Genomic DNA, 27,263 nt, shown 5'->3' on the forward strand with positions numbered 1-27,263 from the left:
GTGCCTGTGGCATGTGTGTGTGCCTGCGGCGTGTGTGTGCCTGCGGCGTGTGTGTGCCTGTGGCATGTGTGTGTGCCTGCGGTGTGTGTGTGCCTGTGGCATGTGTGTGTGCCTGCGGCGTGTGTGTGCCTGCGGTGTGTGTGTGCCTGTGGCATGTGTGTGTGCCTGCGGCGTGTGTGTGCCTGTGGCATGTGTGTGTGCCTGCGGTGTGTGTGTGCCTGCGGTGTGTGTGTGCCTGTGGCATGTGTGTGTGTGCCTGCGGCGTGTGTATGCCTGCGGTGTGTGTGTGCTTGCGGCGTGTGTGTGTGCCTGCGGCGTGTGTGCGCCTGCGGTGTGTGTGCCTGCGGTGTGTGTGCGCCTGCGGTGTGTGTGTGCCTGCGGTGTGTGTGTGCCTGCGGTGCGTGTGCGCCTGCGGCGTGTGTGTGCCTGTGGCATGTGTGTGTGCCTGCGGCGTGTGTGTGCCTGCGGTGTGTGTGTGCCTGTGGCATGTGTGTGTGCCTGCGGTGTGTGTGTGCCTGTGGCATGTGTGTGTGCCTGCGGTGTGTGTGTGCCTGCGGTGTGTGTGTGCCTGTGGCATGTGTGTGTGCGCCTGTGGCGTGTGTGTGCCTGCGGTGTGTGTGTGCCTGCGGCGTGTGTGTGCCTGTGGCATGTGTGTGTGTGCCTGTGGCATGTGTGTGTGCCTGCGGCGTGTGTGTGCCTGCGGCATGTGTGTGTGCCTGTGGCATGTGTGTGTGCAACTGCAGCGTGTGTGTGCCTGCGGTGTGTGTGTGCCTGCGGTGTGTGTGTGCCTGCGGTGTGTGTGTGCCTGCGGCGTGTGTGTGTGCCTGCGGTGTGTGTGTGTGTGCCTGCGGTGTGTGTGCACCTGCGGCGTGTGTGCGCCTGTGGCGTGTGTGTGTGCCTGCGGCGTGTGTGTGCCTGCGGTGTGTGTGTGCCTGCGGTGTGTGTGTGTGCCTGCGGTGTGTGTGTGCACCTGCGGCGTGTGTGTGTGCCTGTGGCATGTGTGTGTGCCTGCGGCGTGTGTGTGCCTGCGGTGTGTGTGCGCCTGCGGTGTGTGTGTGCCTGTGGCGTGTGTGTGCCTGTGGCGTGTGTGTTTGTGCCTGCGGCGTGTTGTGTGTGCCTGCGGTGTGCGTGTGCCTGTGGCATGTGTGTGCCTGCGGTGTGCGTGTGCCTGCAGCGTGTGTGTGCCTGCGGTGTGTGTGTGCCTGTGGCATGTGTGTGTGCCTGCGGTGTGTGTGTGTGTGTGTGCCTGCGGTGTGCGTGTGCCTGCAGCGTGTGTGTGCCTGCGGTGTGTGTGTGCCTGTGGCATGTGTGTGTGCCTGCGGTGTGTGTGTGCCTGCGGTGTGTGTGTGCCTGTGGCATGTGTGTGTGCGCCTGTGGCGTATGTGTGCCTGCGGTGTGTGCCTGCGGCGTGTGTGTGTGCACCTGCAGCGTGTGTGTGCCTGCGATGTGTGTGTGCCTGTGGCATGTGCGTGTGCCTGTGGCATGTGTGTGTGCCTGCGGTGTGTGTGTGCCTGTGGCATGTGCGTGTGCCTGTGGCATGTGTGTGTGCCTGCGGTGTGTGTGCCTGCGGGGTGTGTGTGCCTGTGGCATGTGTGTGTGCCTGTGGCTTGTGTGTGTGCCTGCGGTGTGTGTGTGCCTGTGGCATGTGTGTGTGCACCTGCGGCGTGTGTGTGTGCCTGCGGTGTGTGTGCACCTGCGGCGTGTGTGTGCCTGTGGTGTGTGTGTGTGTATGCCCGCGGTGTGTGTGTGCCTGCTGTGTGTGTGTGCCTGTGGCATGTGTGTGCCTGTGGCATGTGTGTGTGCCTGCGGCGTGCGTGTGCCTGCAGCGTGTGTGTGCCTGCGGTGTGCGCGTGACTGCAGCGTGTGTGCACCTGTGGCGTGTGTGTGTGCCTGTGGCGTGTGTGTGCCTGCGGCGTGTGTGTGCCTGCGGCGTGTGTGTGCCTGTGGCATGTGTGTGTGCCTGCGGCGTGTGTGTGCCTGTGGCATATGTGTGTGCCTGCGGCGTGTGTGTGCCTGCGGCGTGTGTGTGCCTGTGGCATGTGTGTGTGCCTGCGGCGTGTGTGTGCCTGCGGCGTGTGTGTGCCTGTGGCATGTGTGTGTGCACCTGCAGTGTGTGTGTGCCTGCAGCGTGTGTGTGCCTGTGGCATGTGTGTGTGTGCCTGCGGTGTGTGTGTGCCTGCGGCGTGTGTGCCTGTGGCAGGCTGTTCTTAGCGCTCAGCCCTAAAGGCTGGCAGTGTTACCCACAATTCGCTCATTCTACCGTTTCCCATTCGCTGGGCCTTGCAGCCAGCCCAGCATTGTAGAATCACAAATACCGTCTCCAGCGATGACTTTGCCTAAAACTTGTTCCCTCTTTTGGTTTTTTCTACTTGGAAGAGATTGCTCAGGTTGAAAAAGTTCTCATCAAAGGGTGCTTGGGTTTTGATTTTTCCCATAAATTCAGCCACAATGGGTTTTCATGCTTCGTTTTCTTTCTCTTCTTTTTTTTTTTAAATTTCATTTATTTTTCTTGGAAGGCGGATCAGATTTACAGACAGAAGGAGAGGCAGTTCCACCTGTTGGTTCATTCCCCAAATGGCTGCAACAGCTGGAGCTGAGTTGATCTGAAGCCAGGAGCCAGGAGCTTTTTTGTTGTCTCCCACGTGGGTGCGGAGAGCCAAGGCTGTCCTAACTGCTTCCCCAAGCCACAAGCAGGGAGCTGGATGGGGAGTGGAGCAACAGCTGGGACATGAACTGGCATCCATATGGGATCCTGGCACTTGCAGGGTGAGGATTTAGCCATTGAGCCATTGCCAGGGACCCATGGTTTTAATGTTTCAACAACAAATTTACTAAGCTCACGGATGAAGAATGGTCACTTTAGAAAACACGCAAGTACCCCGATGGTAATTTCTGCCCTGTCCACCCTCCTGTTTCACTTTTGCCCCATGTTTACAAGTTGTGGCTGTTGTTTTAATTTACATTGTATTTTTAAATATATATATATTTTTATTGGAAAGGCAGATGGGGAGAGAGAATTTCTATCTTCTGGTTCATTCCCTAAACAGCTGCAACAGCCAATCTGAAGCTAGGAGCTTTTTGGTCTCACGTGGGCACAGGGGCTCAAGAACTTGGGCCATTCTCCACTACTTTGCTAGGCCGTAAGCAGAGAGTTGAATCAAAAGTGGAGCATCTGGGACTCAAACCGGCACCTATATGGAACGCTGGTGGAGGAGGCTTAGCTTGTGTTACACCACGATGCCAGCCCCTACAGTTGTTTCAAGTAGAGAGGCTCCAGCGGCTGCCTGCAGCATTGGCTGTGGATGGCCCAGTTCAGGGCTGCAGCTCATCTTTAGCCTGCCAGAATGTTCTTAGAACACTGTCGCCCTACCTCTCTCTCCTCCCACCAAAATTGCTAAAATCCAAAGACAGAGCAGCTAGTGGGAGTGCAAGCTCTGTGCAGACTGGCCCTACGTCTCAGCCACCTGCTGGACAAAGTAGGCAGGCCCTCCAAGCTTGGCCTCACTGTTGCAAACCAGAGAGCACAGTGCCTTTCACAGGACTTGGGGTCAGTTAGCAATAGGAGACCACTGCCTCTGGCTCAGACGGCAGCTGTCGGTCTGTGGGCCAGAAGACGCATTGGCCTTTCCTGAGCTCAGGGGCTTGTGGCTGAAGCAGCTGCACTCACTAGGGCAGAGCACCAGCCTCTATGAGCAGCACCTCAGGAACTGGAAGGACATGACCTCAGTGGAAACCCCACCACAGGGGGGCAGCTACAGACCCACCTCTCAGTCAGATGTGTGCCTCCCGAGCACCTCTGTGCGTTGTGACTGTGCTGCTTGCTGGAACCCAAAGATAACAAGAGGCACATCCCTGCCCCGGGCAGAATTCATTGCCACAAAACACCATCAGCAGGTCAGAGGGGGGTTGCAGTGCCCTGGAAAAGGTGCAGGCAGGGGAGGCCCTGGGGAACCTTCCCAGGAAAACTGCCTGGTGTTTGTGACGGTGCCTGCGGGATCCCCAGGCTGCTTGCCCAGATCCCATGAGAGGCACTGCCACGGCCCTGTGATTTGCAGACCTGAGAACCGCAGGACTGGCGAAGGGCATCACCCTGTCTCACCTCTGACCCTTTCCCCCCATTAGCAGGGACCCAGGGTGCAAGGGGCACAAGTTTGCACACAGTGGCCTGGCCTGCCAGCTGCCTCAGCCGTGTGAGGCAGACGAGGGACTGGGCGAGGAAGAGGATAGCAGCTCCGAGCGAAGCTCCTGCACGTCGTCCTCCACGCACCAGAGAGATGGGAAATTCTGTGATTGCTGCTACTGTGAGTTCTTCGGCCACAATGCGGTGAGTGTGCCTACCCGGGCCACAGAGGGCTGGGGGCCAGCCAAGGTGAGCAAAAGGAGCACCCAGCTCTCCCCCAGAAGCCCTCCCTTGCTCACGGGGAACCTCACCGCCTTGGGACTTCCCCCAAAGGGTCCTCACGCTGCGTCCGCTTGCTTGAGCCCCACAGTAGAGTTTTGAGGTCGGGGGTTTGAACATTCTGCTGCCTTTATTCTTCTCGTGGTTTCTCTTAAGACTGACTTTTTTTCCTTAGGCTAAAGGAAAGGAGGTGGCAGAAAGCCAGCTATGATTCTGATGAGTATGTATACGTGTACAATCCCAGAGAAGGGAACGCTTGTGCGTGATGGAGGCAGAGTGGAAGCAGAAAGCCTCCCAGTTCCCCGAGCGTGGCAGCCAGCTGAGGGCCAGCCCATGGACGCAGCCAGCGCTGGGAGGGAGGCTCAGCCCAGAACAGCGCTGCCTCTGGCTGGGTGGGGGAAAGGAAGTGACGCAGAAGCCTGGGAAGGTGGAAAGGGAAGGGCTACCAGCTAGGGCAGAACAGCCAAGGAGAGAAGCCGAAGTGATGCGGCTGCTGGTCCCCTTTGAGCAAGGTGTTATTGTTTATCCTCATTTTAGAGATGAGAGAATCTGAGGCTCACAGAGACTCGGTGACCCGCCCAAGGTCATACAGCTCCCAGTGATAAACCCAGGCTCAAACCTGCTTCCCTGGCTCCCCAGGCCAGGTTCGCCCAGCTCTGCCCTGCTCCCTCCCACACCCGTCACCTACTGCCACCTTGGCTGGAGCCCCGGCTAAGGATAGAACCGTGTGGCTGATGGTAGAACAGGCGTCTCGCTCCTCTGTGCATACTTGGTGCCAGTGGGTGGGAGTGCTACAGGCCGGAAGGCCCGGGGTGTAATGTCGGCCCCTCCCCCTCCCCCAGCCACCCGCTGCCCCGACGAGTCGGAATTATACCGAGATCCGAGAGAAGCTCCGCTCGAGGCTGACCAGGCGGAAAGAGGAGCTGCCCATGAAGGGGGTTGCCCTGGGCGGGATCCCTGGGGAGCCCGCCGTGGACCACCGAGATGTGGATGAGCTGCTGGAATTCATCAACAGCACGGAGCCCAAAGTCCCCAACAGCGCCAGGGCCGCCAAGCGGGCCCGGCACAAGCTGAAGAAGAAGGTGGGTGTGGGGGGAGCTCAGCTCGACCTCCTGTCCTCCCTGAGGAATCCCTTGCCCCAACCCCCAAGATCACTGGGGCATGAATGGTACTGCTGTCCACAGCCTTCGCCCAGCTTACTGCTCTGGGACGGTCTGACTGAGTTTGGGAGGCTTCAGGGTCAGGGAGTTTGTCTCTGAAGCTGCTGGCTAGGTTCCTCCAAGCCGAGGACTTGTTTCAGTCAACCGTTTATTTAATTGGCAAACAGGTGCACACATGCTGGAAGCCCAAATGTAAAGTTCTCACCTAGGAGAAGCTCAGTCCAGTGAGCCAGGAAGGCTGACACAAAACTGGACAAGCACGTCCACAGAGGACAAGTGCCAGGATGAGGGTGCAGCCGGTCCCCATCTAAACCAGCAGAGAGGCAGGACTCGGGCTGGGAGGCGAGAGGCCCTGTTGGCCCTGCTAGAAGGGTGAAGAGAAGTCGAGGCATGTTCTCAATAAATGGCTGCACTAGGTCAGGTCTGTGTTCTGACACAAGGGAGTAGCAGCACGGAAATAGATTGGGGGAATGCTACTCTAGGGGAGAAAACCTTCTGTGTTTTTATTTGTTTCATTTCAAAATTAATTTCTTTTTAAAGGTGGAGTTACAGAGAGAGGGAGATCTTTCATTTTCTGGTTCACTTTCCAAATGGCCTCAAAGGCTGGGGGGGGACCTGACATGCTGCTGGGTCTTCCACTGACTTCACAGGCACATTAGCAAGAAGGTAAATTAGAAGCGGAGCAGCCAGCTGCACTTGAACTGGCACCTATTGAGATACTGGCTCTGCAAGCAGCAGCTTAACCTTATATGCCACAAACCGCCCTCCCCCAACACACATGCTTAGGAAAACCTTCAGCGTTTGATACCTCAGACAGGAAATGATAGTCCAGAGAAGAGAGACCTGAGAGCAAAACCACAGCAAAAGAGGAAGTTAGGGCTTTTTGTTTTTGTTTTTGTTTTTCCCCCCAAGGAAGCTAAGATGACAGGCCTTGTGCTGTGATGGCGGAGGTGGAGTCAGGGATGCCACCCGGGAATTTACATGGTGACCTGCAAAATGCTGGGGCATTCCCCTGAGCCAGAATGGGGTTTGCAGGAGACCGGGAGATTCTATGGGGCCACACTGTCTTGGAGGCTCCCCCGAGACATGCAGGTGGAGCAGGAGAGGCCGCGATACAAATTGCCAGCACAGATATAATTGAAGCCATGGGAATGATCTTGTCCTCTGGGCTGAGATAGAAGTTAGTGTAGCTATTCTGGGTGCCTGAGGCATGAGGAACCCAGGGCCTGGTGACCCATCCCCTGTGGCTTCGTTACCTCTTCACCTTCCTGTGCCCAGCAGTGCCACACTTGGGAGCCCAGTGCCCTAAAAGATCTTATAGGCATGGCCCGGCAGCGTGGCCTAGCGGCTAAAGTCTTCACCTTGAATGCGCCGGGATCCCATATGGGCGCCGGTTCTAATCCCGGCAGCTCCACTTCCCATCCAGCTCTCTGCTTGTGGCCTGGGAAAGCAGTCGAGGACGGCCCAAAGCTTTGGGACCCTGCACCCGCGTGGGAGACCCAGAAGAGGTTCCTGGTCCCGGCATCGGATTGGCGTGTACCGGCCCGTTGCGGCTCACTTGGGGAGTGAAACATCGGATGGAAGATCTTCCTGTCTCTCCTCCTCTCTGTATATCCGGCTTTCCAATAATAATAAAATATTAAAAAAAAAAAAAAAAGATCTTATAGGCGGCAGCTTCCAGGTCTGGAGTGGTCTGGAGGCCCTAGTACCCTGGATAGCAGGGCTGATTCTGACTTTTTCCAGCCCAAAGGACAACTGGGATCCTTCTGCAACCTAAAACAATGAGCCACTGTGGCTCCTGCTGCCTTCAGGCAATGGCCAGTACTTTTCCTGCTCACAGCTGGAGGCACTATAGTGGGCTTCTATGGTCCCTATGCCCTGTCCTGGCCCCTTCCCACCCTGGTCTCCCAGAGAGCAGCTCCTGGGCCTCCATAGTGTTCACCAAGCTTTACTAGCATGATGTCTTCTGTCTCCTCTGCCGCCCAACAACCTTTCTTCCTAAGCTCAGTGTAGACATTTGGACCTTGGCAGATTTCCTGGGGTGCCAACACCTCACATACCTGTCTAGGCTGCCATTGGCCATGCGCTCTTGCCTCAGACACGCTCAGTTCAGAGGTTCGGAAGTGCAGAGAGGCAGACCTGGGTGTGTCACATGAGGGGCAGTGGTGGGCGCTGTCTGCCTAGTGACAGCACCGTCCTCCCAGTGACTTCCTGCAGTCCACCAAGGGTGGCTGTGTTGTAACCGGCCAGTGAAGGCTACTCCTGCCCCAGGAGATGGAGGAAGCCAAGCATCTTCAGCCTTGTCATCCAAATCCCAGTCTTGGTCTCTCGCCTCATGGCCTGGTCTCCTGTCTTACCATTGACCTTCGGCCACACCTACTCAGAAAACCTGCAGCCTGTGTCCCCTTCTCCTCCACAGGGGAGCACAGGATATAGTCTGTGGTCTCGCACAGGCTTGTGCCCTGCCTGGCCAGCCTCACGTTGCCCCTAGCTCATGATTCTCCTAGCTCTCTCTTCGGTGTCTGTCCCCACAGCCTGTCACCCCTCCCTTCTCAAACCTGCAGGCCTTCCCTAATCCTCCCTTAAGCTTTTTTTTTTTTTTTAAGATTTATTTGTTTGTATTACAAAGTCAGATATACAAAGAGGAGGAGAGACAGAGAGGAAGATCTTCCGTCTGATGATTCACTCCCCAAGTGAGCGTAACGGCCGGTGTTGCACTGATCAGAAGCCGGAAACCAGGAACTTCTTCCAGGTCTCCCACGCAGGTGCAGGGTCCCAAAGCTTTGGGCCGTCCTCGACTGCTTTCCCAGGCCACAAGCAGAGAGCTGGATGGGAAGTGGAGCTGCCGGGATTAGAACCAGTGCTCATATGGGATCCCGGCGCATTCAAGGTGAAGACTCTAGCCACTAGGCCACGCTGCCGGGCCCATCCCTTAAACTTTGACAAAGGGCCTCGCTCAGTCTCACAAGGAGAGGCAGTGTACGCACTGTAGTAAAGGAAGTTGTCCTTGACATTCCCGACACACACACACACACACACACACACACACACGCACACACACTTCCCACCAGGCCCCATGGGCCTTTCCTGTTGGTTTCCCACTGCCCCCTTTTTTTTTTTCTTTTCTTTTTTTTTTTTTTTTTTTTGTTTAGTGCAAATTCACTTAAGCTATATCCCTGGCCTGGTTCCTTCACAGTCACATTTCTTTAAAGACATTCTCATTCACTTCTTCACCTGCCGTCTTGTCCTCTCATGGCAGGTGCTCTGCACACAGGCAGGTCCATCCCATTTGCCCTCCATGCAACCTTTAGCATCTTGTCTCTTCTCTCTCCTTGTCTTAGCTCCTCCTGCCTCAGCCCTGCAGGGCCAGGGAAATAGGTGTGCCAGCTCTCTAGATAGCTCCCCTACCTCTTGCGGATTTTCTGCCTCTCTGTGGGGGATTCCACTGCCCCTCCCCAACTCCCCTTGAGCAGGTCCCCCTGGGGAGGAGAGGTCCTCCTGGTGGTTTCCTGTCTGCTTCAGGTAGACATCTCCTGGCAGGTGTTCCACAGGTACCTCAGACTGCACGTCTCACAGCAAGCCTGTTGCCTGGCAAGGAAGAGGCATGTCCTTCCTTACCTGTTGTCCCTGTCACTAGCACCACCTGTCACAGGAACCTGGGCCCTGGGCAGCGCCCTGGGGAGCACCTTGTCACATTCGAGAGCAGCAGACCCTGGAACAGGGACTCTGCTTGAAGCCTGGCTCTGCTGCACTTGCTCTATGACCTTGGGCAATCATTTAACCTCTAAGCCTCGGTTTCATCATCCATGAAATGAGAATGGCAGTAGCACCTGAGTCACGGGTGGTTGCGAACACGAGAGGGGTGGCGTAGGGGCAGGCTAGGCAGAGTGCCTGGTACATGGATGTGCTCGGGCAGGGGCTAGAGCAGCCACAGTGGTTGGCAGTGCTGGTTTCTGGACTGTCTCAGCTTTCTCCCAACCAGCACCAAGTCCTGCCCCTGCTGCCTCTCCAGTAGCTCCAACCCACCTTTTTCTCCCCTAGTTGCCACGTAAAAACCCTCAGTAGCCAAGCATCACCTGGGGTCACACCAGAGGCCAGCGTAGCCTGCAGGATTCTTCGTGGGCCAATCCCTGCCTAGCTCACTGGCCTCATCTCTCAACCCCTCCTTTCTGGCCTTCCCTGAACATCTGAGCCCAAGCTGCATCGCTACATGGTTTGCTTTCCCTGATGCTGTTGTACTGTCGCAGTTCCCAGACCTCCTGTTTGCTATCTTGTGTCTGGAAAGTGCTCAGGGTGGCTGTTACCACCTCCAGGAAGCACTCCATGGCAACCTCGGCTGGGTTAGGAGGAACTCCTCGTCACTCTGAGTTAGGCTGCTTGTTGGCAAGTCTGTCACCCCAGAGGACCAGCCAGTGGTGTAGAGATGTGTCTCCTGCCCGGCAGAGCCACCAGAGCCTAGCCCCGTCTCTCAGACATGATGGTCAGTAAATGTTGGTCACATGAGGAACTTGAAGCATGCAGCCAACTCTGCCACTTACTAACCATATACCCTTGAAGCCAGTTCCTTCACCTTTGCGGAGTCAGGATTGCTCCTCTGAGAGTTGAGAATGGTGCTGTAGCAGGGTGGCTGTGAGGACTCATGGACCAGCATGTGGGGAGTGCCAGCTCACTGTGGGCAGCACATGGGTATCTCTGGTGCTTTCTGCTCTTGCCACCAAAGCATACGTGGCTCCACGCCATTCCCTCCACAAAGCAGTATTCTTCAGACTCTAGTTTAGCGGCGAGATTGCTTTCTTGGAATAAGATTTTCCATGGGGTCCTGGCGTACACGTAACATAACAGCACATCTGTGCAGGGGCCAGGGAGGGTGGGGCACAGGGCCCCAACACTATGCACAGCTGCGGGCACAGTTCCCAGTCGAGCTGCCTCCCAAGGGCTCCCTCTGTCGAGGCCCACCCTTGAGTGCAGGGAAAGGGACGGGTCCCATCCTGCAGGGAGGACCCCTTCTCCTCACTGGATGACACACAGAAAGGTTCCCACAAAGGAAATGATTTGTCCAAGGAGCCAGGGGGGACCTATCCGTTGCCAAGCCAGTAGTGAGAGGAGCCGAGAGAAGAAGAGCCAGGCTGCTGGACCCAGGCTCACGTGCTGTGAGCTGACTCTGAACTGGATGCATGCTGCCTTTCCTGTTCCCACTTTCCTTCTCCTGTCCCTTTCCCTCCATCCCCAGAGCACCTGGAAAGAGCACCTGCAGCAGCACCACCGGCTCAGCTCCCTCCTGAGGGGTCTGCACCCATCTGTTTTCTGAAGGCCCTGCTGGCCTCCTGGTGCCCAGCATTGAGGCAGAATACTGGGCTGGCTTGAAGACCACAGACTTGTAATTTTGACCCTGGCCCCTCCAAGCCTCCTAATCTTCACCTCTAGCCATGATAGCCCCATGTGGCATCTGTGGGACACCACTGGACACATTTTAGGCGTGGCCTGGGTCCCTTGAGGCTAACTGAGAAGTGAATGACATTTCGGCAAGCAGGTCACCCTCCTTGCTAACACGCGCATTTATAGCCACCAGAACAGTGTCACCTGCCATGACAGCCTTGCAAAGCCATCTGAGACCCTTAGGGGCTCCTGGCTTTGATCCCTCACTCTCTGCAGATTGGGAGGGAATGCCCGTGCGAGAGCCATCTTCCCTTACCCACACCTGCTTTGGTCTTCTATCCCAGATGGTTGTCCCCATTTTGTAGAGAAACCTCTGAGAGCCAGTGAGCTAGCAAGGGCATGGATGGAGTTCCCACAAGCTCAGGCCCGGCAGGCAGCACCCCTGGGCATCCTCACCTCCTCGGGCATCAGGCCCGAACCCAGGGCCCTGGGTGCACAAGCTTTGCCTGCTGAAGTCATGCTCTGTGTGGTGTGCCCGTGCCCACACCTCAGCCATGGGCCTCTGCGGTTGCCCTTTTCTTATTTCCTCGCTCCCACAGGGTGGCAAGCAGAACAAGCCCGTGAGGCCCTGCCTCCACTCCAGCAAGTGGCACAGCTGGGCCAGGCGTCACATTGCACCTGGCAGCCCACAGGCCCCTGCTGAGACCACCCCTTGTATTGGCAGGAAAAGGAGAAGGCCCAGTTGGCAGCAGACGCCCTCAAGCAGGCAGCTCGTGTTTCTGGAAGCCGGGAGCCGAGGCCTGCCAGGGAAAGGCTTTTGGAGTGGCCCGACCGGGAACTGGACCGGGTCAACAGCTTCCTGAGCAGCCGGCTGCAGGAGATCAAGAACACCGTCAAGGACTCCATCCGTGCCAGCTTCAGCGTGTGTGAGCTGGGCAAGGACAGCAACGGTTTCCCTAAGGACGAGGCTGTGGAGCCCGAGCCCCAGAGCCTGCCCCCCTTGAACCTCAATGGCTCCTCAGAGCAACAGCCTGACATCAACCTTGACCTTTCCCCCTTGACTTTGGGCTCTGCCCAGAACCACACGTTACAAGCTCCAGGCGAGTCAGCCCCACCATGGGCAGAAATGAGAGGCCCACACCCACCCTGGACTGAGGTGAGGGGCCCCCCTCCCGGCATCAGCCCTGAGAACGGGTTGGTGAGGAGGCTCAGCACCGTGCCCAACCTCTCCCGGGTGATCTGGGTCAAGACCCCCAAGTCAGGCCAGCCTGGCCCCGAGGAGCCGAGCCCAAAAGAGGTCCCCACCAGCAAGCAAGAGCTGCCCGAGCCTGTGGCCACAGGTGGGAAGTCACGGAAGGGCAAGAGGCAGGGCAGTCAGGCCAAGAAGAGTGAGGTGAGCACAGCCCCCCGAGCCCCAGCCAACCTCGAGGCGCCCAGTGCCAAAGGCCAGACCCCTGGTCCCCGGCAGCCAGCCAAGGGCCCAGAACCTCCCAAAGCGGGCAGCTGTGCCGAGGCTGGAGAGGGGAGCCGGGGGAGCAGGCCAGCACCAAGCTGGGCCAGCAACCCCAAAACTGACAAGGAGAAGGGCAGCTCCTGGCGGAACTGGCCCAGCGAGGCCAAGGCGCGGCCTCCAGAGCAGGAGTCTGTGCAGCCCCCAGGCCCAGCACGGCCACAGAGCTTACCCCAGGGCAAGGGCCGCAGCCGCCGGAGCCGCCACAAGCAGGAAAAGTCGGCTTCCTCCTTGGGTGAGTGCAGCAGGAACCCAGTGGCTGACTCCCTCCACCGAAGCCAGGCCGTGGGGTGGAGGGTAGTCCTGGCATGTGGGCAGCACTCCCCCCAGAGCATGGCCCCAGGAGCCAGGCCGTGGGCACTGAGCCCCCTGGCTGTGTCTTCCTAGACGACGTGTTCCTGCCCAAAGACACAGACGGGGTGGAGATGGATGAGACTGACCGGGAGGTGGAGTACTTCAAGAGGTAGGTGTGGCCCCCCCAGCCCTGCTTCCCAGGTCTCCAGTCCCTCTGCCAGCTGGCCTGTCACCAGAGGCTGGAGGAGCTATTTGGTGGGATGGGGCGTGTGGGAAGATGGCAAGGAATAGGACAGAGGAGACATGGCAGGACACTAGAGCAGGGCTTTGTCCAGCATTATTCACTTGTTCTTTTGTGCCATGCCTTTGCTGAACTGTGGGGACAGTCCAGATGGAAGAGAGCCCAGAGATGGAGGCCATGAGGGGCAGTGGGGCTGGTGGATGGAAAGACTACCAAGCTGGAGGCAAGGCAGGCCTTGGAGAGTATGAGCTGAGTAGTAACAGAAAATATACCTGTGACAGCGGGACTGCTTGGGCAAAGCTTTGAAGCTGAAAGAGGCACAACCAGCTCCAAGGCTGCCACAGGGCAGCCCTTCTGTCCTGGAGCTAGAGAGCCCTCGGGCCTGCCTGCCCTGGAAGCCAGAGCTGCTGAGGGGCCAGCCTAGTTTCTTAGAAAACAGGACACTTGAGGTCCAGAGGAGAGGTCTGGTGAGCACAGCAGGGACCCTCTGATTAGCATCTTCCAAACCCAACAGGTTCTGTTTGGATTCTGCAAAGCAGACCCGTCAGAAAGTTGCTGTGAACTGGACCAACTTCAGCCTCAAGAAAAGCACTCCCAGTGCAGCTCAGTGAGGTAGGGCCTCGAGTACCCTCTCCCTGCAGCCGGCCCTCTCTGCTCAGGGCCCGGGGATGGGAGGCCAGTCCCTGTGTGCCACAGTGGCTGCACAGCCTCCAGATGCCCCCTTCTGTAACCCCCTCACCTTCCCAGGGCACATTCTCTGAGCTCCCCACCCTGCTATCCCACCTTGTTCACCCAAGGGTCCCAGGCAGCAGTGAGCCCATGGGCCTGCCCCAGCCCTGATACTCTCCAGCTTTGGGCTGGAATCGTGCCTTGCTGGTCTGGCTGCTCCGAAGGTCACCAGATGCTTGTTAACCGAAGCAGCTAGGAAGAAGTCCACCCCAGGAGAGCAGTGAGCGAGGCACACAGGCTGAGCCAAGGTCACTAAAGCTCGGAGGAGTTAGTCAGGGCTTCCCAGAAGGATATACTCCAGAGAGGAGACTGATAGCTTCTGAGAAGCAGAGCTGCAGCCCCAGATGGCCCTGACCTCCCTCCCAGCCACTGTGGGGGTCCACAGGGGACACTCTGGACTGGAAACAGGGAGACGAAGAGGGCACTGTGCCGCAGGCCGGGGTGCTGGGCCTGGGGCCTAGCGACTGTGGCTCCAGACCAGGCCTCCGTGGAGCTATGTCCCTGGGGTCAGAGGCAGAGGGGCTGAGGTCAGTGACACCACCCGTGCACACAAGGGTGTCTGCCCATTCTGCTCTTCCAGTGCCAAGGCAGCTGACCTCCTGGGCCCCAGCTCTCCAGAGATGTCCCCAGAGCCTTCAGGGCTGGGCTCCCTGGGGCCCACGGGTGCTGGCCACAAGTCAGGGCTGTCCTCTGCCCCCAAGAGGGCCAGACTCTTCTGAAGTTTTGCCAGTCTGAGGCATTCACACCCCCAGGCCTGTCTTTCAGGAGCAGGGTGCCCCATCCCCCTTTCTCTTCCACCGGAACCAGGAGGAACAGAGATCCTGGGTGTTTCACCCATTATTCATGCTGAGAGAACAAGGGTTGTACCTCAGTCCTCCCAGTCTGTCCCTCTAGTCTTCCGTTCAAGATAAGAGCTGCCCCTCGGCCCCTACCCTCCACAGAGGGCTCTCCTTTGACCCTCTGCTCCTGCAGACAAGACAGAGAGCCCTGAAGTGGGTAAGGGGTGGAACTCAGGGGCCTGCAGGGCCTGCCTCCGTCCAGTCCACAGCCCTGGCTTGGGGTCCCCAAGGATTGGCCTGCCTGCTGACTGTTCAGTCAGCAGGCCACATTATGAACCTTCATCCTCTGCCAGGCATGACCGAGAACAGTCCTGCTCACTTGTTCCTTCCCAGGCCTTCCAGACTGAGCTGCCTCAAGGCGTCCTGAGACCCTGACTGCCAGCTAAGGGCTGCGGCTTCGCCCTCCACGCCACCCTCCCTGCGGCCCTGGTCCTGGACCTACCCAAAGCTGAACAGAGGTGGTGCTGTGCTCAGGGGCCCTGAGGGCCTGGGCTGCCACTTCCTGGTGCTATGCAGCCTCCACACTTCGCACCCCGGGGTCTGGGCTGGCCTGGGGCAGGGGGCTGATGGTACAGCTGGCCCAACACTGCTTTCTCTGTTTTTGGTTGTTTTGTTTTTATTTTTATTTGTTTTTAATCTTTTGTTCTTTTACAATTCTTTTGATACTGTGAAGATCTTTCATGGTGAAAGATAAAGCAACATTTGGACATGGAGTTGGTGTGTTTGATGATCGGATGGGCTGGGCTGGGCTGGGCTGGGCAGGGAGTGGGCCAAGGGAGACAGCTGGAGCATCAGCTCTGTGTGGTCACCAGCCCTCCTGCGCAGGTCCTGGGACAGCTGCCCATCGTCACAGCTGGTCCCTGGCCTTGCCCACGGCTCTCGGCCCCAGAGCAGACAATTTTCCATCTTAGGGAATATGGGAAAATGAGTGAAGCAGGGCTGGCCGACCGGGGTTGAGCATGGCCTGCGGGACTTGCATCAGCCCCCCTTGCCTGCCGTTGGGAGGACGTTAGCGGGGCAGCCCCTTCCTCTGCTGTCACACACACCCCCACAAGGCTGGTAAATTGGAGGCTTTGGACTTGGTCTCCAGGCATCTGGCCACCCGAGGCCCTTTATGTTCAGTGTGGCTGTAGCCTGGGCAGTGGAGGACCCTCACTCAGTGTAAGCTAACAGGGTGCAGGGCCCTCGGTCATGTGAAGCAGCCCACCTCAGTTCCTCCAAGGAATTAGGTTTGTACATTCAAATTCTAGCACCATGGTTTACAGTGCCTCCTCACATTAAACCAATTCTTGACTTAGTTTCCATGGGGAAGGCCCTTGGAGCCCTGTGTGGGAGTCCTGCGTGCCTGCCTGCCCTCCTCCAGGGGCCAGGTGGCTGCTGTCCTGGGAAGCCCCGTTCCTCTCCTCTCCGCCCCCTGCCCTGCGGCTCAGCTGGCACCACCATCAGACTCGGCTTCCTTCTTCAGAAGGTGCAGCTCTGATGGAGCAACCCACAGACCTACAGAGAGGACACAACCGGGAGGGGCAGGCTCTGTGCTCGGGCCCTCTGCAGTGCTGCCACTCCCGCCCTGCCAGGCAACCTCAGGCAGCTCAGCCCCTTTGAGAAAACCCTGCTTTCCTCACATCCCACCTGAAAAAGGCCACAGTGGAAACAGCATCTCCTGGCCCTTGCCTGCTTGCCGTGTTTCGGCTGAGCCTCCAGCAAGACCAGTTATCCCGGGACCACACACTGCCCAACACACAACATGGCCACGAGGCCTCGAGGGAGCCGAAAGCCCCCGCTCCGGCCTTCTGAGCCCCGGGTGCACGCTCCAGCCAGCCGCAGCCATCTCTGCTCCCTGCGGGCTCTGCATTTGCTCCTGCACGCTTCTGGGACGCTCAGACCCAGGGCATCCCAAGATCCCCGGGGACCCCTTCACCCACCCACGACGCTCGGCCCGTTCTGCACCGCCCGGCGGCTAGGCCGGGGAGCCGCGGTCTGCATTCGGAGTCTTCCTCCGGCAGCCGGCTGGGTTTGAGCCTTTAGTGCATGCTGCAGTCCCAGAGGCCTCGCGTGACCGCCGCGTGGTCAGTCCCTCGCCCACTGCAGCCTGCGCCGAGCCTCACGACAGCCACTCAAGAGGAAGTTTGGCCCTCGGCACGACCCGGCACGCCGGCGCCGTTGCTAGGCGCCGACGTCCGCGTCTTCACCTCCGATTGGGCCTCGCTGAAAGGACGGGCGCGGCTTCGCCGTGGCGCGCATGCGTGCGGCCACAGGATGGAGGAGTCGGAGCCCGAGCGGAAGGTGGGCGCGGGGCTGCGGGCCGCGCGGGGCGGGAGCGGGAGGCCGCGGGGTCCGGCCTGACGGGTGTGTGTGTGCAGCGCGCTCGCACCGACGACGCCAATGCCGGAGGCAGCCATTCCGAGGCGGAGGAGGAGGACGAGGACTACGTGCCCTATGTGCCGCTGCGGCAGCGCCGGCAGCTGCTGGTGAGGGGGCCGCGGGGAGTGACCGCCGGGTCGGAGTGGGCAGGGGTCCCCGCCCGGGAGCCAGGGCGCCTCCAGCAGGGGCTTGACGCTCCGGGCGCGGGCGGGGGCTTCAGCTGCAGAAGCTGCTGCAGCGGAGACGCAAGGGGGCTGCGGACGAGGAGCAGCAGGACAGCGGCAGCGAGCCCCGGGCCGACGAGGACGACATCCCGCTGGGCCCGCAGTCCAACGTCAGCCTGCTGGACCAGCACCAGCACCTCAAGGAGAAAGCCGAAGGTGGGCGTGGGCTGGGCAGGCGCGGGAACCAAGCCAGGGGCACCGCCATGGTGTCTGTCTGACGTCTGCTCTGCTTCTCCCCTCAGCCCGCAAGGAGTCGGCCAAGGAGAAGCAGCTGAAGGAGGAAGAGAAGATCCTGGAGAGCGTGGCCGAGGGCCGAGGTAGGGCGGCGGCCTGGGTCTCCGTGTTCCCCCATCCCCGGGCCGGGGGACCGTCCAGGGGTCTGGATTCCTGGAATCAGGGGCCAGCTCTGAACCACGCATCTGCCTTCAGCACTTATGTCGGTGAAGGAAATGGCCAAGGGTATCACCTACGACGACCCAATCAAAACCAGGTGCGTCGGCTCGGTGGCCCTTTTTGAGGGGGCGGGGTAGCCAGCTGTGTGTCCAGGGCTTCGGGTGACCCCTGCCCCTCATGCATAGCTGGACGCCACCCCGCTACGTCCTGAGCATGTCGGAAGAGCGACACGAGCGGGTGCGGAAGAAGTACCACATCCTCGTGGAGGGAGAAGGCATCCCGCCACCCATCAAGAGCTTCAAGGAGATGAAGTTTCCTGCAGGTACTCGGCAGCAGCCATGGCAGGGATCACTCCCAGCCCCACGCCGGGCCCGAGCCTGAGCCGTGAATCCTGCAGCTCCTCCTGGCTTCGGGCGAGGGTGGGGACGGTGCCAGGACATGAGAGTGAAGCCCGCGTTGTCTTACGTAGCCATCCTGAGGGGCCTGAAGAAGAAAGGCATCCATCACCCCACACCCATTCAGATCCAGGGCATCCCTACCATGTGAGTGTGGGCTGCAGACAGCAGCGGTGGGGAGGAGGGTTCCTGTGGCCCCAACGTGCCTGACCCCACACACTGTTCTCCTGCCACAGCCTCTCCGGTCGTGACATGATAGGCATCGCCTTCACGGGCTCAGGCAAGACGCTGGTCTTCACCCTGCCCGTCATCATGTTCTGCCTGGAGCAGGAGAAGAGATTACCTTTCTCCAAGCGTGAGGGGCCCTATGGACTCATCATCTGCCCCTCAGTAAGCTTTGGGGGCTGGAGCAAGGGACGGGGATGGAACCTGGCAAGGGGTGAGAGCGGGGTAGGGACGAGGGGCAGGGCCAGGATAGAAGCCAACGCCACCTACTGGTGCCAGCCTCCCTCTCACACTTGCAGCGGGAGCTGGCCCGGCAGACCCACGGCATCCTGGAGTATTACTGCCGCTTGCTGCAGGAGGACAGCTCGCCACTCCTGCGCTGTGCCCTCTGCATCGGAGGCATGTCTGTCAAGGAACAGATGGAGACCATCCGACAGTGAGGACCCCCCAGTCCAACCCTCCCCAGGGTCCCCTCTTTTGGTGTAGCCCCTGGACACGCTCAGCCCCCAGGGACTCCCAGCCTCCTGGGGCTGCCACTTGGGGCAGAGGTGTGGCCTGATGCTGTGGAGGTGCAGAGGACGAGCAGCCCATCCTGTCGGGGCAGCATGAAGTCAGATCAGGTTTTCCAGGAGCAGCGGCTCCAGGATGTTGAAGAAGGGTGGCTGAGGCAGACGACACGGCTGTAAAGGGCCCCGAGCAGCCGGGAAGGTCAGGGTCATCCTGTGTGGGCTGTCCAGGAAGCCAAGGTTCTGGTGCAGGGCAGGATCCCTTTCCACACAAGTCAGACCTTACCACGTGCTCGGGACCAGGCCCTAGTGTCACAGGCGGGCCAGATGTACTCCTCTGTGCAAGGCATTGCCAGTCCCCAGAAAGGTACAGGCGCAGGTTACAGGAAATATGTATGGTCCCAGGAGTATGGACAGCCAGAGGGGCATTTGGGACAGTCTCCAGGGCAAGGGAGTGTCCAGGAGCAGGGGCGGGGAGGATCTGCTGTACGAAAGCTAGAGGCTGCAGCCACCGCAGGAGAGAACTGAGTGTGTGCGCTAGGTAGAAACCAGCAAGGGAGATGTGGGGAGGCCTGTGGGCAGGACAGGCCAGCGTGGCCTCTCAGTAGGTGGCTTGGAACTCAGGGTCACTCTGCGATCCCCAGTGGTGTGCACATGATGGTGGCCACGCCTGGACGCCTCATGGATCTGCTGCAGAAAAAGATGGTCAGCCTAGACATCTGTCGCTACCTGGCCCTGGACGAGGCCGACCGCATGATCGACATGGGCTTTGAGGGTGACATCCGCACCATCTTCTCCTACTTCAAGGTGCCCACCCCTGCCTGGCCAGGGTACTCCTGTGCCCTTGCCCCCTGACACACACTGTCCAACCAGCGGGGACCCCGAGCCCTGCCCTGGCCCACTCTGCCCTGCTTCTGGTGCCGGCTTACCCAGCGCCAATGTCCCCCGTCTCAGGGCCAGCGGCAGACTCTCCTCTTCAGTGCCACCATGCCCAAGAAGATTCAGAACTTTGCCAAGAGTGCGCTCGTGAAGCCCGTCACCATCAACGTTGGCCGCGCCGGGGCCGCCAGCCTGGATGTCATCCAGGTGGGCAAGGGACCCTAACCCCAACCCCTGGGGCAGCGGGAGCTATGAGCGAGGCTGATTTGAAGCTGCCTGGAGTGAGGAGTCGGCCTGGTGTTCCCAAGAGTTTCAGTTCGAAGCCCCTGGCCTTTACCCAGGGAAGTTACTAGGGTTTCCAGCCTTTCAGTGGCACGGCTTCAGGGCCCAGCGCCAGGCGGGGCATGGCCGCAAGCCTAACCCCAGCATCAGCTCACCAGTTGACCTGGTCCCTGTGGTGACAGGAGGTGGAATACGTGAAGGAGGAGGCCAAGATGGTGTACCTGCTCGAGTGCCTGCAGAAGACACCCCCACCTGTGAGTGCTCCCCAACTGGGGAGAAGGATGGGGGGCAGCCTGTGGCAGGCACCAGCCCTTGACAGCAGTTGGCCTTCCCGGACAGGTGCTCATCTTTGCAGAGAAGAAGGCCGACGTGGATGCCATCCACGAGTACCTGCTGCTTAAGGGGGTCGAGGCTGTGGCCATCCATGGGGGCAAAGGTCAGGGTGGCGCATGCTTGGGCATGGACCCCCCATTGCCATGGCGGCCCCTCACCTAAATCCCTGGTCACGCCCCAGATTCCTCCCGTGAATCTGACATCTGCAACCCACCGTCTTCCCCCCACCCCACAGACCAGGAGGAGCGCACGAAGGCCATTGAGGCCTTCCGTGAGGGCAAGAAGGACGTCCTCGTGGCCACAGACGTGGCCTCCAAGGGCTTGGACTTCCCTGCCATCCAGCATGTCATCAATTACGACATGCCCGAGGAGATTGAGAACTACGGTGCGATGAAGGGGCTGCGCAGGCGTGGTGAGCCCCGGGGGTGACCCTGGGCTCAGGGCGGCAGGCCAGAGCTCTGCTTCTCTCTCCATAGTACACCGGATCGGCCGCACTGGGCGCTCGGGAAACACAGGCATTGCCACCACCTTCATCAACAAAGCCTGTGGTGAGTCTCCCTTAGCCCTACCCCCCACCCCCCCCCAGTCCTCTCCCCATGTCCGTGAGGCCTGAACACAACCCCTCCCCTTCCCGCAGATGAATCTGTGCTGATGGACCTCAAAGCCCTGCTGCTGGAAGCCAAGCAGAAGGTACCACCCGTGCTGCAGGTGCTGCACTGCGGAGACGAGTCCATGCTGGACATCGGAGGTGACTCGGGGGCGGCCGGCACAGGTGTCAGGTTGGGGAGCAGCAGGCCTGAGGGCCGCAGCCTCACTGACCTTCCCCCGTGCCCTCAGGAGAGCGCGGCTGCGCCTTCTGCGGAGGCCTGGGCCATCGCATCACTGACTGCCCCAAACTGGAGGCCATGCAGACCAAGCAGGTCAGCAACATCGGCCGCAAGGACTACCTGGCCCACAGCTCCATGGACTTCTGAGCCAGCTACCTGCTCGCCCTCTCCGCAGGAGGCCCTGGGACAAGAAGCCAGTGTCCCCGGCCCAGCTGGCCTGGGCTGCTCCCTGGGCCCCCAGAATCACTATTTTTGTTGCCCTTCACCCCAGCTGCCATTAAAGCACAAGCTGTCTCCATCCCAACCTGCCTCCGCATTTCACAGTGTGTGGGACATGGGCCTTAGCCACAGCCTGCTGAGGCACGGCCTTGGGGTGTTCAGGGTGTCTGCTTGGGCCAGGCCAGGGACACCATGGCTGGCCGACAGCCCCCTGTCAGCCTCCCTGTCAGCTGCTTTCAGGGCTTCTCCCTCTCGGGCCTTCCACTGCCACCTGCCTACACAGCCTTCCAGTCTGTAGGCCTTGGCTCCGCTCCCCAAGCAGGCGGCCCATGGCATGGCACTGCCATTGAGGTCGCAGCATGCTGCTGGGACCCTGAGGACTGCCCAGACTGCGTTCAGGTGAGTGGGGACTGTGACACGTGGAAGTGTGGCGGGCACCCCAAGACCACTGGCCAAGGTGCCAGGAAGGCAGGGTCTGGCCATGGCGAGGCAGGGGCTCTGTCAGCAAGGGCTTGGTTGTGCCAGGCTCTTCTGTTCGCAAGGCCTTAACCCTGGTCCTGGCAGGACGGCTCTTGCTCAAGCCTGGCCTGTGGCCTCGAGCAAATTACTTCATTTTCCTGAGCCTTGGTTTCCTCATCATTGAGGTGACCCCAAGAGCACAAAAGGCTGAAACAGCCAGGGCAAAAAGCTGCCTGTGTCCCTCTGGGCACACAGCCAGGGGCCGGGAGGGCTGTGTCCCGGTCAAACACGCCCCCAGAGTGGCACTTTTCCTTCCCCACAGTGGCAAAGCCACATAGACCCACCACTGACTATTAATGGAACAAGATACGCCCCCGCAACCCCCCAAAACAAATTCACCCTCAGCAGGAAGCAAAGCTGAGACATTCATGTGAACTGTAGGTGCGGCCCCTAGGGACTAGCTCTCCCACACACATGGCTGGAGCCGCCCAGAGTGGATGCCTGAAGTGTGGGGTGGGCACTGTGTGTCCCTTGTGCTCTCCTGCAGTGTGGAGAAGTCAGGGAGGCCTCCAGGAGGAAGAGGCAGCTTCTGCCCCCAGCAGCTCAGCGGTGAGGGATCCCCAGGGAAACAAGGGAGGCAGAATGGGCTACACAGGCCTGAGCACTGAGCTGACAGGAAAGGGACAGGTGTGATGGATCCCCCTGGACCCAGATCACACAGCAGGTTTAGAGGGTGCTGGCCATGGGCAAGGGAACACTGTGCGTCTCTGACAAACAGAGCAACCAGGGAGGACTCTGTCATCCTCGGGTGGGGGCAGGGCTGTCCTAGCTGGGGGAGGGGTCAGAGCTCGTGACTCAGGGGCACCAGCCTGCGGTCAGTCGTTCATCCCCAGCTGACCCAGACACAACCCAGGGGTCACCGGCCCTTGGACAATCAAAGGCTTCTGCCAGGCAAACAGGGGTCCCTTGGGCCAGCCGGAGCTCCCTAGGGAGCCGTGCGTGCACCAGCCCCTAGCTGAAGGCTAGACTCCCCTCCCCCTGGTCTGCAGCTGCTCCTCCTGACAGAGGGAGGGGAAGTGGCCAGAAGGGGAAGTGTGAATAGTTCCTGTCCAGTCTGCTGCCTGTCACCAGTCTCCTCGGGACGCAGGCCGTGGCTGCACCGTGGCCATGGATCCCCTGGAGACCCCTGTCAAGGACGGCCTCCTCTACCTGCAGCACATCAAGTTCGGCAAGGTGCGACCCTGGCTGCCTGGTAGCTGCCCAGGACTAGTGGGGCTAGAGAACCCAGCCTCTGCCCTGGCCTCATGCCGGAGCACTGGGAAGGCAGTGGGAGGGTGGGGGGCAGGTCACGGGGCAATGGACATAGCCCAGTTCTTGGCCCTAGAGGGTTGAGGCTCAATCCTGATTCAGTGGGGATGGGGGAGCCGAGCATGGGGAAACGTCTAGAAACACAAGCTCATGAGTAGGGTTCCCCAGGTGCCTTAAGGACCTAGGGGAGCTGAGCTGAACTTGGGGAGACCCTCGAGGTGGAACTCCACCTGTAGAACAGGCTCCTCTATCCTATGCCCAGAGCGGACCCTGTACTTGGGGCCGCCTGACTGCTGCCACCACCCAAGCGGATAAAAGGTCACTTCCTTTGCTCGAAGCCATTTGCATGTTTCCATCCTCACCAGCCTGAAGCTGGGGTCTCCCCTCCCACCCCAGCCCTTGGCCCACATGTCCTGGCCAGGGAGAGCAACAAGGATCAGATGGTCAGTGCTTGAGTGTGACCCAGGTCCTTAGAGCAGTCACAGTAAGGGGTGAGGGAGGCAGAGGCATCCTAAAGTGTTTACTGAGCCAAGGGGGTACATGGAGAGGATGTACCACCCAGGGACCTCGCCCCACCCCTCTCCCACAGAAGTACTGGCGAAAGGTGTGGGCCCTGCTGTACGCAGGAAGTTCATCAGGTGTGGCCCGACTGGAAAACTGGGAGGTCCGTGATGGTGGCCAGGGCCTAGCAGGTGACAGATCCACGGTGCCCAGTGGCCGGCGAGGAGAGCGGCGGGTCATCCGCCTGGCCGACTGCGTGTCTGTGCTGCCAGCCGATGGTGAGAGCTGCCCCCGGGACACGGAAGCCTTCCTGCTCACCACCACTGAACGGAGCCACCTGCTAGCCGCGCAGCATCGCCAGGCATGGATAGCACCCATCTGCCAGCTGGCCTTCCCGGTAAGTGCAGGTGGCTGGGACAGGCTTAGTCACCACCGTGCTCACACCCTGTCACTCAGCAAGCACTGTGAGCACCTATGGGGCCGGGAGCAGCCAAGGAGAAAATGAACAAGGAGAAAATGAGGCATGAGGGTGGTGCTGGGATTATCGGGGAAATGTGATGAGGGGACAGTGGGCTGGGTCCTTATTGACAAATATAAATCACCTGGCAGAGGTTCTAGAAGGGTGGTGAATGAGAACGCATGAGCAAAGGCCCTGGGGTAGGAAAAACATGAGCAAGGGGCAGGCCTGTGTGGTGAGAGGGTGAGGGGAGCAGGAGGAAGCAGGGTGGAGACCGGTGGAAGGTAGTGAAGACCCCACAGCTGGCCAGGGGCAGTCTGGGATTTAGTTCTGCATGAAGTAAGTCTTTGGAGTGAGGGTTTAAACCAGACAACAGCAGTCATAGGGTCTGTGACAATCCAGAATGAACCGATCATGGCCATTCCCCAGAAAGGTTAGTAGAAAGTTACCAAGTGACCCAGCAGTTCCAGCACCAGGTACATATCCAAGGTACCCAGGACCTGACACTCCCACATGAGCGCTCACAGCAGTGAGTCACAGATCCTCAAGGAGGGCACATCACCCACAGGGCTGCCAGCAGACACAGTGGGCGCCGTGTGAGCAGCCCTGCCCCGGGCTGTGGCCTGCATGAGCCCCAACACACTGTGCCGAGGGAGAGAGCCGAGCGCAGATGCTGCCTGCTGTGCGCGCGCCCAGCTGTCAGCATACTTCACAGGTTAGCCCATGAGCCAGAGCCGGCTGCCCACAGCATGGAGAGGCTTCCCCAGAACTGGAGGGTGGTGATGGAACTGGCTGTATGAAAACTGCTGGGTTATACCTGTCAGGAAAAGGGGGAGCCCTGGGGTTTACAGAGTTTCTAAGATTTCCTTTTTATGTTTTAAAAAAGTTATGTATAGAGAAAGACACAGAGAGAGCTTCTGTCCGCTGGTTCACTCCCCACATGGCCACAACAGCCAGAGCTAAGCTGATCCGGAGCCAGGAGCTTCTTCCGGGTCTCCCACGTGGGTTCAGGGTCCAAGCCCTCGAGCCGTGCTCCACTGTTTTTGCAAGCACATTAGCAAGGAGGTGGATTGGAAGTGGAGCGGCCCAGACAAACTGGTGTCCATGTAGAATGCCAGCATCACAGGCTGCCGTCTTATTCATTATACTGCAAAGCCGGCCCCCCAGTTTTGTGTGTTCTTTGAAAAATTGATTTATTTGAAAGAAGGAGAGACAGATTCACCAAGTACTGGTTCATTCCTAAAATGGCCAAAATGGCCAAGGTTAGGTCCACCCAATTCAGGAACCTAACGCTCCATCTGAGCCTCCTCTGTGTGTGGCAGGAACCCAAGGACTTGGGCCATCCTTCGCTGCTTTCCTGAGCACATTAGCAAGGAAGCTGGATCGGAAATGGAGCAGCCAGAACCCAACTGGCCCTCTAACACGGAATGCCAGCATTACAGGCGGAGGCCTACCCAGAGGAAAAAGGGGCAGGGGCAAGGGGGCTGATGAAGAAGGTGTTGCCATTAAGCCTGGCCAAGCCCCTTGGGCCAAGGTATGGTCATGGTGGAGAGGCTGAGAATGGAGTTGGAAGTCCTGCTTCGGGCCCGTGTGCACAAGGTCAAGGCAGCCTGAAGGCAGGGCGAGTTAGGTGGATGCGTGTGGGGGCCTTACTCCCAGGCATTTCCTATGTGCGACTTCCGTCCCTTCGCTGCACCAGAGTGTCAGACACATGGGCTGGCCCTGCCGTCCCTGTGGAGCACAGCCCCTTCGGCCCTGCTCCTTGGGGATGCCTACAGGAAATAGGTTCTGAGAGGAGCCTGGGCCTATGGGGCAGTTGGGTGGGATGGATGCTACCTCTGAGCTGCACTCCCCTCACCCCCAGGGCACAGCCGAGAACACCTTGGGATTGGGATCCAGGGAGCCCCAGTCTCCTATAGGAGGGAGCGTCCCCATGGAGGAAAACGCCATCTACTCCTCCTGGCAGGAAGGTAAGGCAGGAGCAGGGGAGGAGAGGGAAGGGGCAGGCTGCACCCCTGTGCACCCAGGGCCACGCCTCTGCAGGCACTGACAGGGTGGCCTGGCTGCCTGCCTCCAGTGGACGAGTTCCCAGTGTTGGTGCAGAGAAGCGAGGCTGCTGTCCGCTGCCAGCTGCAAGGCTCCTACCTCCTGGTGCTGGGCCAAGACGTCATCCAGCTCAAAGGGGCTTCCAGTCCTCAGGTGCTCTACAGCTGGCCTTACCGCTTCCTGCGCAAATTTGGCTCCGACAAGGTAAGTCACGGAGCCTACAGGGGAGGGCACGGGTGGCCACCTGGCATGCAGCTGCTGACTACCCCACTGTGTCACCTGCACCCAGGGTATATTCTCCTTCGAGGCTGGCCGCCGCTGCAACTCCGGGGAGGGCCTCTTTGCCTTCAGCAGCCCGCGTGCCCCTGACCTGTGTAAGGCTGTGGCCGCCGCCATTGCCCGCCAGCGGGAGCGGCTGCCAGAGCTGGCCAGGCCCCAGCCTTGCCCCCTGCCCAGGGCTACCTCCCTGCCCGCGTTGGATGCCCCTGGAGAGCTTCGGGAGGTGCTGCCAGGACCCAAGCTTCCCTCCTCCAGGAGTGCTCACATGGCTGACCCTGGGCCCCAGAGCCTGCCACTGCTACTAGACCCGGAGCCCGAGGACCCGGCCTCTCTGCTGTATGCCTCAGTGTGCAAGCAACCCAGTGGGCTCCAGGGTGCCGTGGAACACCTCTACGAGAACGTCTGTGCACTAGAAGCTGGCCCTGGGCTGCTGGATGAGGTCCCCAGCATCGGTAGCCCCTCAGCCAGCTCCATCTACCATAACAGCGAAGACCTAAGCTGGCCCGGCCCCACCCAGGACGTCAGCCTGGAGGCCCAGTACCGCCGACTGCTGGAGCTGGAACTAGATGAGGCGGAGGGTCCTGGCCGCCCTGGCACCCAGGCAGGCTTCAAAGCCAAGCTGGTGACACTGCTGAGTCGGGAGCGAAGGAAGGGCCCCGCGTCCTGTGAGCGGCCCTGAGTGGCCATGGGAGGAGAGAGGATCTGTGGACACATGCCTGTATCCACTCTGGCCTGCCTCAGGAATGAGGCGGAGGCAGCTGGAGAGAGAGCCCTGCCCCTGCCCTTCCTGTCCCACCACTCCCCAGTGTACACTGAATAGCCTGGCTGGCAATAAAGTGAGTTCTCCTGGCTTCCGCCACATGGCCTGTGGTCTAGCCACCTTACTTCCACTCCCAGTTGAGCATTCCTGGATCCCAGAATGCCTGTGCCCTACCCAGACTCTGGGAATGAGATGAGCTGGGCCTGACCTCAGCCACCAGTAGCTCAGACCCACCTGGGCACCAGAAAGGGGAGCCATAAT

At 59.6% G+C, this 27,263-nt stretch overlaps 3 protein-coding genes across 15 annotated transcripts in view; all 3 read left to right on the forward strand.

The window, feature by feature from the left end:
• Positions 1-15,261, forward strand: part of FAM193B (family with sequence similarity 193 member B) — a 34,393-nt gene extending 19,132 nt beyond the window's left edge. For 7 of the 12 annotated variants that reach the window (XM_058677318.1, XM_058677325.1, XM_058677322.1 and 4 more), the window contains 6 exons: positions 4,123-4,324; positions 5,242-5,481; positions 11,660-12,680; positions 12,833-12,908; positions 13,495-13,592; positions 14,882-15,261. In XM_058677318.1, coding sequence (XP_058533301.1) covers positions 4,123-4,324; positions 5,242-5,481; positions 11,660-12,680; positions 12,833-12,908; positions 13,495-13,591 — 1,636 coding nt within the window. In that variant the 3' untranslated portion in view covers position 13,592; positions 14,882-15,261. Of the gene's footprint in view, positions 1-4,122; positions 4,325-4,573; positions 4,620-5,241; positions 5,482-11,659; positions 12,681-12,832; positions 12,909-13,494; positions 13,594-14,881 lie in introns of those variants that run through there. The other 5 variants (XM_058677319.1, XM_058677327.1, XM_004587367.2 and 2 more) reach the window with 5 other exon arrangements.
• A 1,461-nt stretch (positions 15,262-16,722) lies between these two features.
• Positions 16,723-21,277, forward strand: DDX41 (DEAD-box helicase 41). Its single transcript, XM_004587368.3, has 17 exons — positions 16,723-16,831; positions 16,909-17,016; positions 17,130-17,289; positions 17,376-17,450; positions 17,563-17,623; positions 17,712-17,848; positions 17,996-18,068; positions 18,158-18,311; positions 18,446-18,582; positions 19,297-19,459; positions 19,607-19,738; positions 19,996-20,067; positions 20,153-20,249; positions 20,382-20,531; positions 20,623-20,694; positions 20,784-20,894; positions 20,984-21,277. Exons 1-17 carry the CDS (start codon positions 16,805-16,807, stop codon positions 21,118-21,120), a joined length of 1,866 nt encoding a protein of 621 aa, XP_004587425.1. The 5' UTR covers positions 16,723-16,804; the 3' UTR covers positions 21,121-21,277.
• Positions 21,278-21,472: 195 nt separating this feature from the next.
• DOK3 (docking protein 3) lies at positions 21,473-27,263 on the forward strand. Of its 2 annotated transcripts, XM_058677734.1 has the most exons (6): positions 21,473-21,591; positions 22,701-22,884; positions 23,549-23,857; positions 25,782-25,887; positions 25,995-26,167; positions 26,253-27,263. In XM_058677734.1, the coding sequence occupies exons 2-6, from the start codon at positions 22,819-22,821 to the stop codon at positions 26,919-26,921; spliced, it is 1,323 nt and encodes a 440-aa protein (XP_058533717.1). In that variant the 5' UTR covers positions 21,473-21,591; positions 22,701-22,818; the 3' UTR covers positions 26,922-27,263. The 2 variants fall into 2 exon arrangements, with proteins under 2 accessions (XP_058533717.1, XP_004587426.2); XM_004587369.2 differs by lacking the exon at positions 21,473-21,591 and having other exon boundaries at positions 22,479-22,884.

The sequence above is a fragment of the Ochotona princeps genome, chromosome 19 (genome assembly GCF_030435755.1).
Source record: "Ochotona princeps isolate mOchPri1 chromosome 19, mOchPri1.hap1, whole genome shotgun sequence".
Classification (NCBI taxonomy): Eukaryota; Metazoa; Chordata; class Mammalia; order Lagomorpha; family Ochotonidae; genus Ochotona; species Ochotona princeps.

What these genes read in the sequence shown, in the direction of transcription:
- DDX41 (XM_004587368.3), top strand. Translation starts at nt 16,805, where the DNA reads ATGGAGGAGTCGGAGCCCGAGCGGAAG. An exon ending in AGTCGGAGCCCGAGCGGAAG is followed by an intron (nt 16,832 to 16,908) that starts GTGGGCGCGGGG and finishes GTGTGTGTGCAG; the next exon opens with CGCGCTCGCACCGACGACGC. An exon ending in TGCAGAAGACACCCCCACCT is followed by an intron (nt 20,068 to 20,152) that starts GTGAGTGCTCCC and finishes CTTCCCGGACAG; the next exon opens with GTGCTCATCTTTGCAGAGAA.
- DOK3 (XM_058677734.1), top strand. Translation starts at nt 22,819, where the DNA reads ATGGATCCCCTGGAGACCCCTGTCAAGGACGGCCTCCTCTACCTGCAG. An exon ending in TCTGCCAGCTGGCCTTCCCG is followed by an intron (nt 23,858 to 25,781) that starts GTAAGTGCAGGT and finishes CCTCACCCCCAG; the next exon opens with GGCACAGCCGAGAACACCTT. An exon ending in GCAAATTTGGCTCCGACAAG is followed by an intron (nt 26,168 to 26,252) that starts GTAAGTCACGGA and finishes ACCTGCACCCAG; the next exon opens with GGTATATTCTCCTTCGAGGC.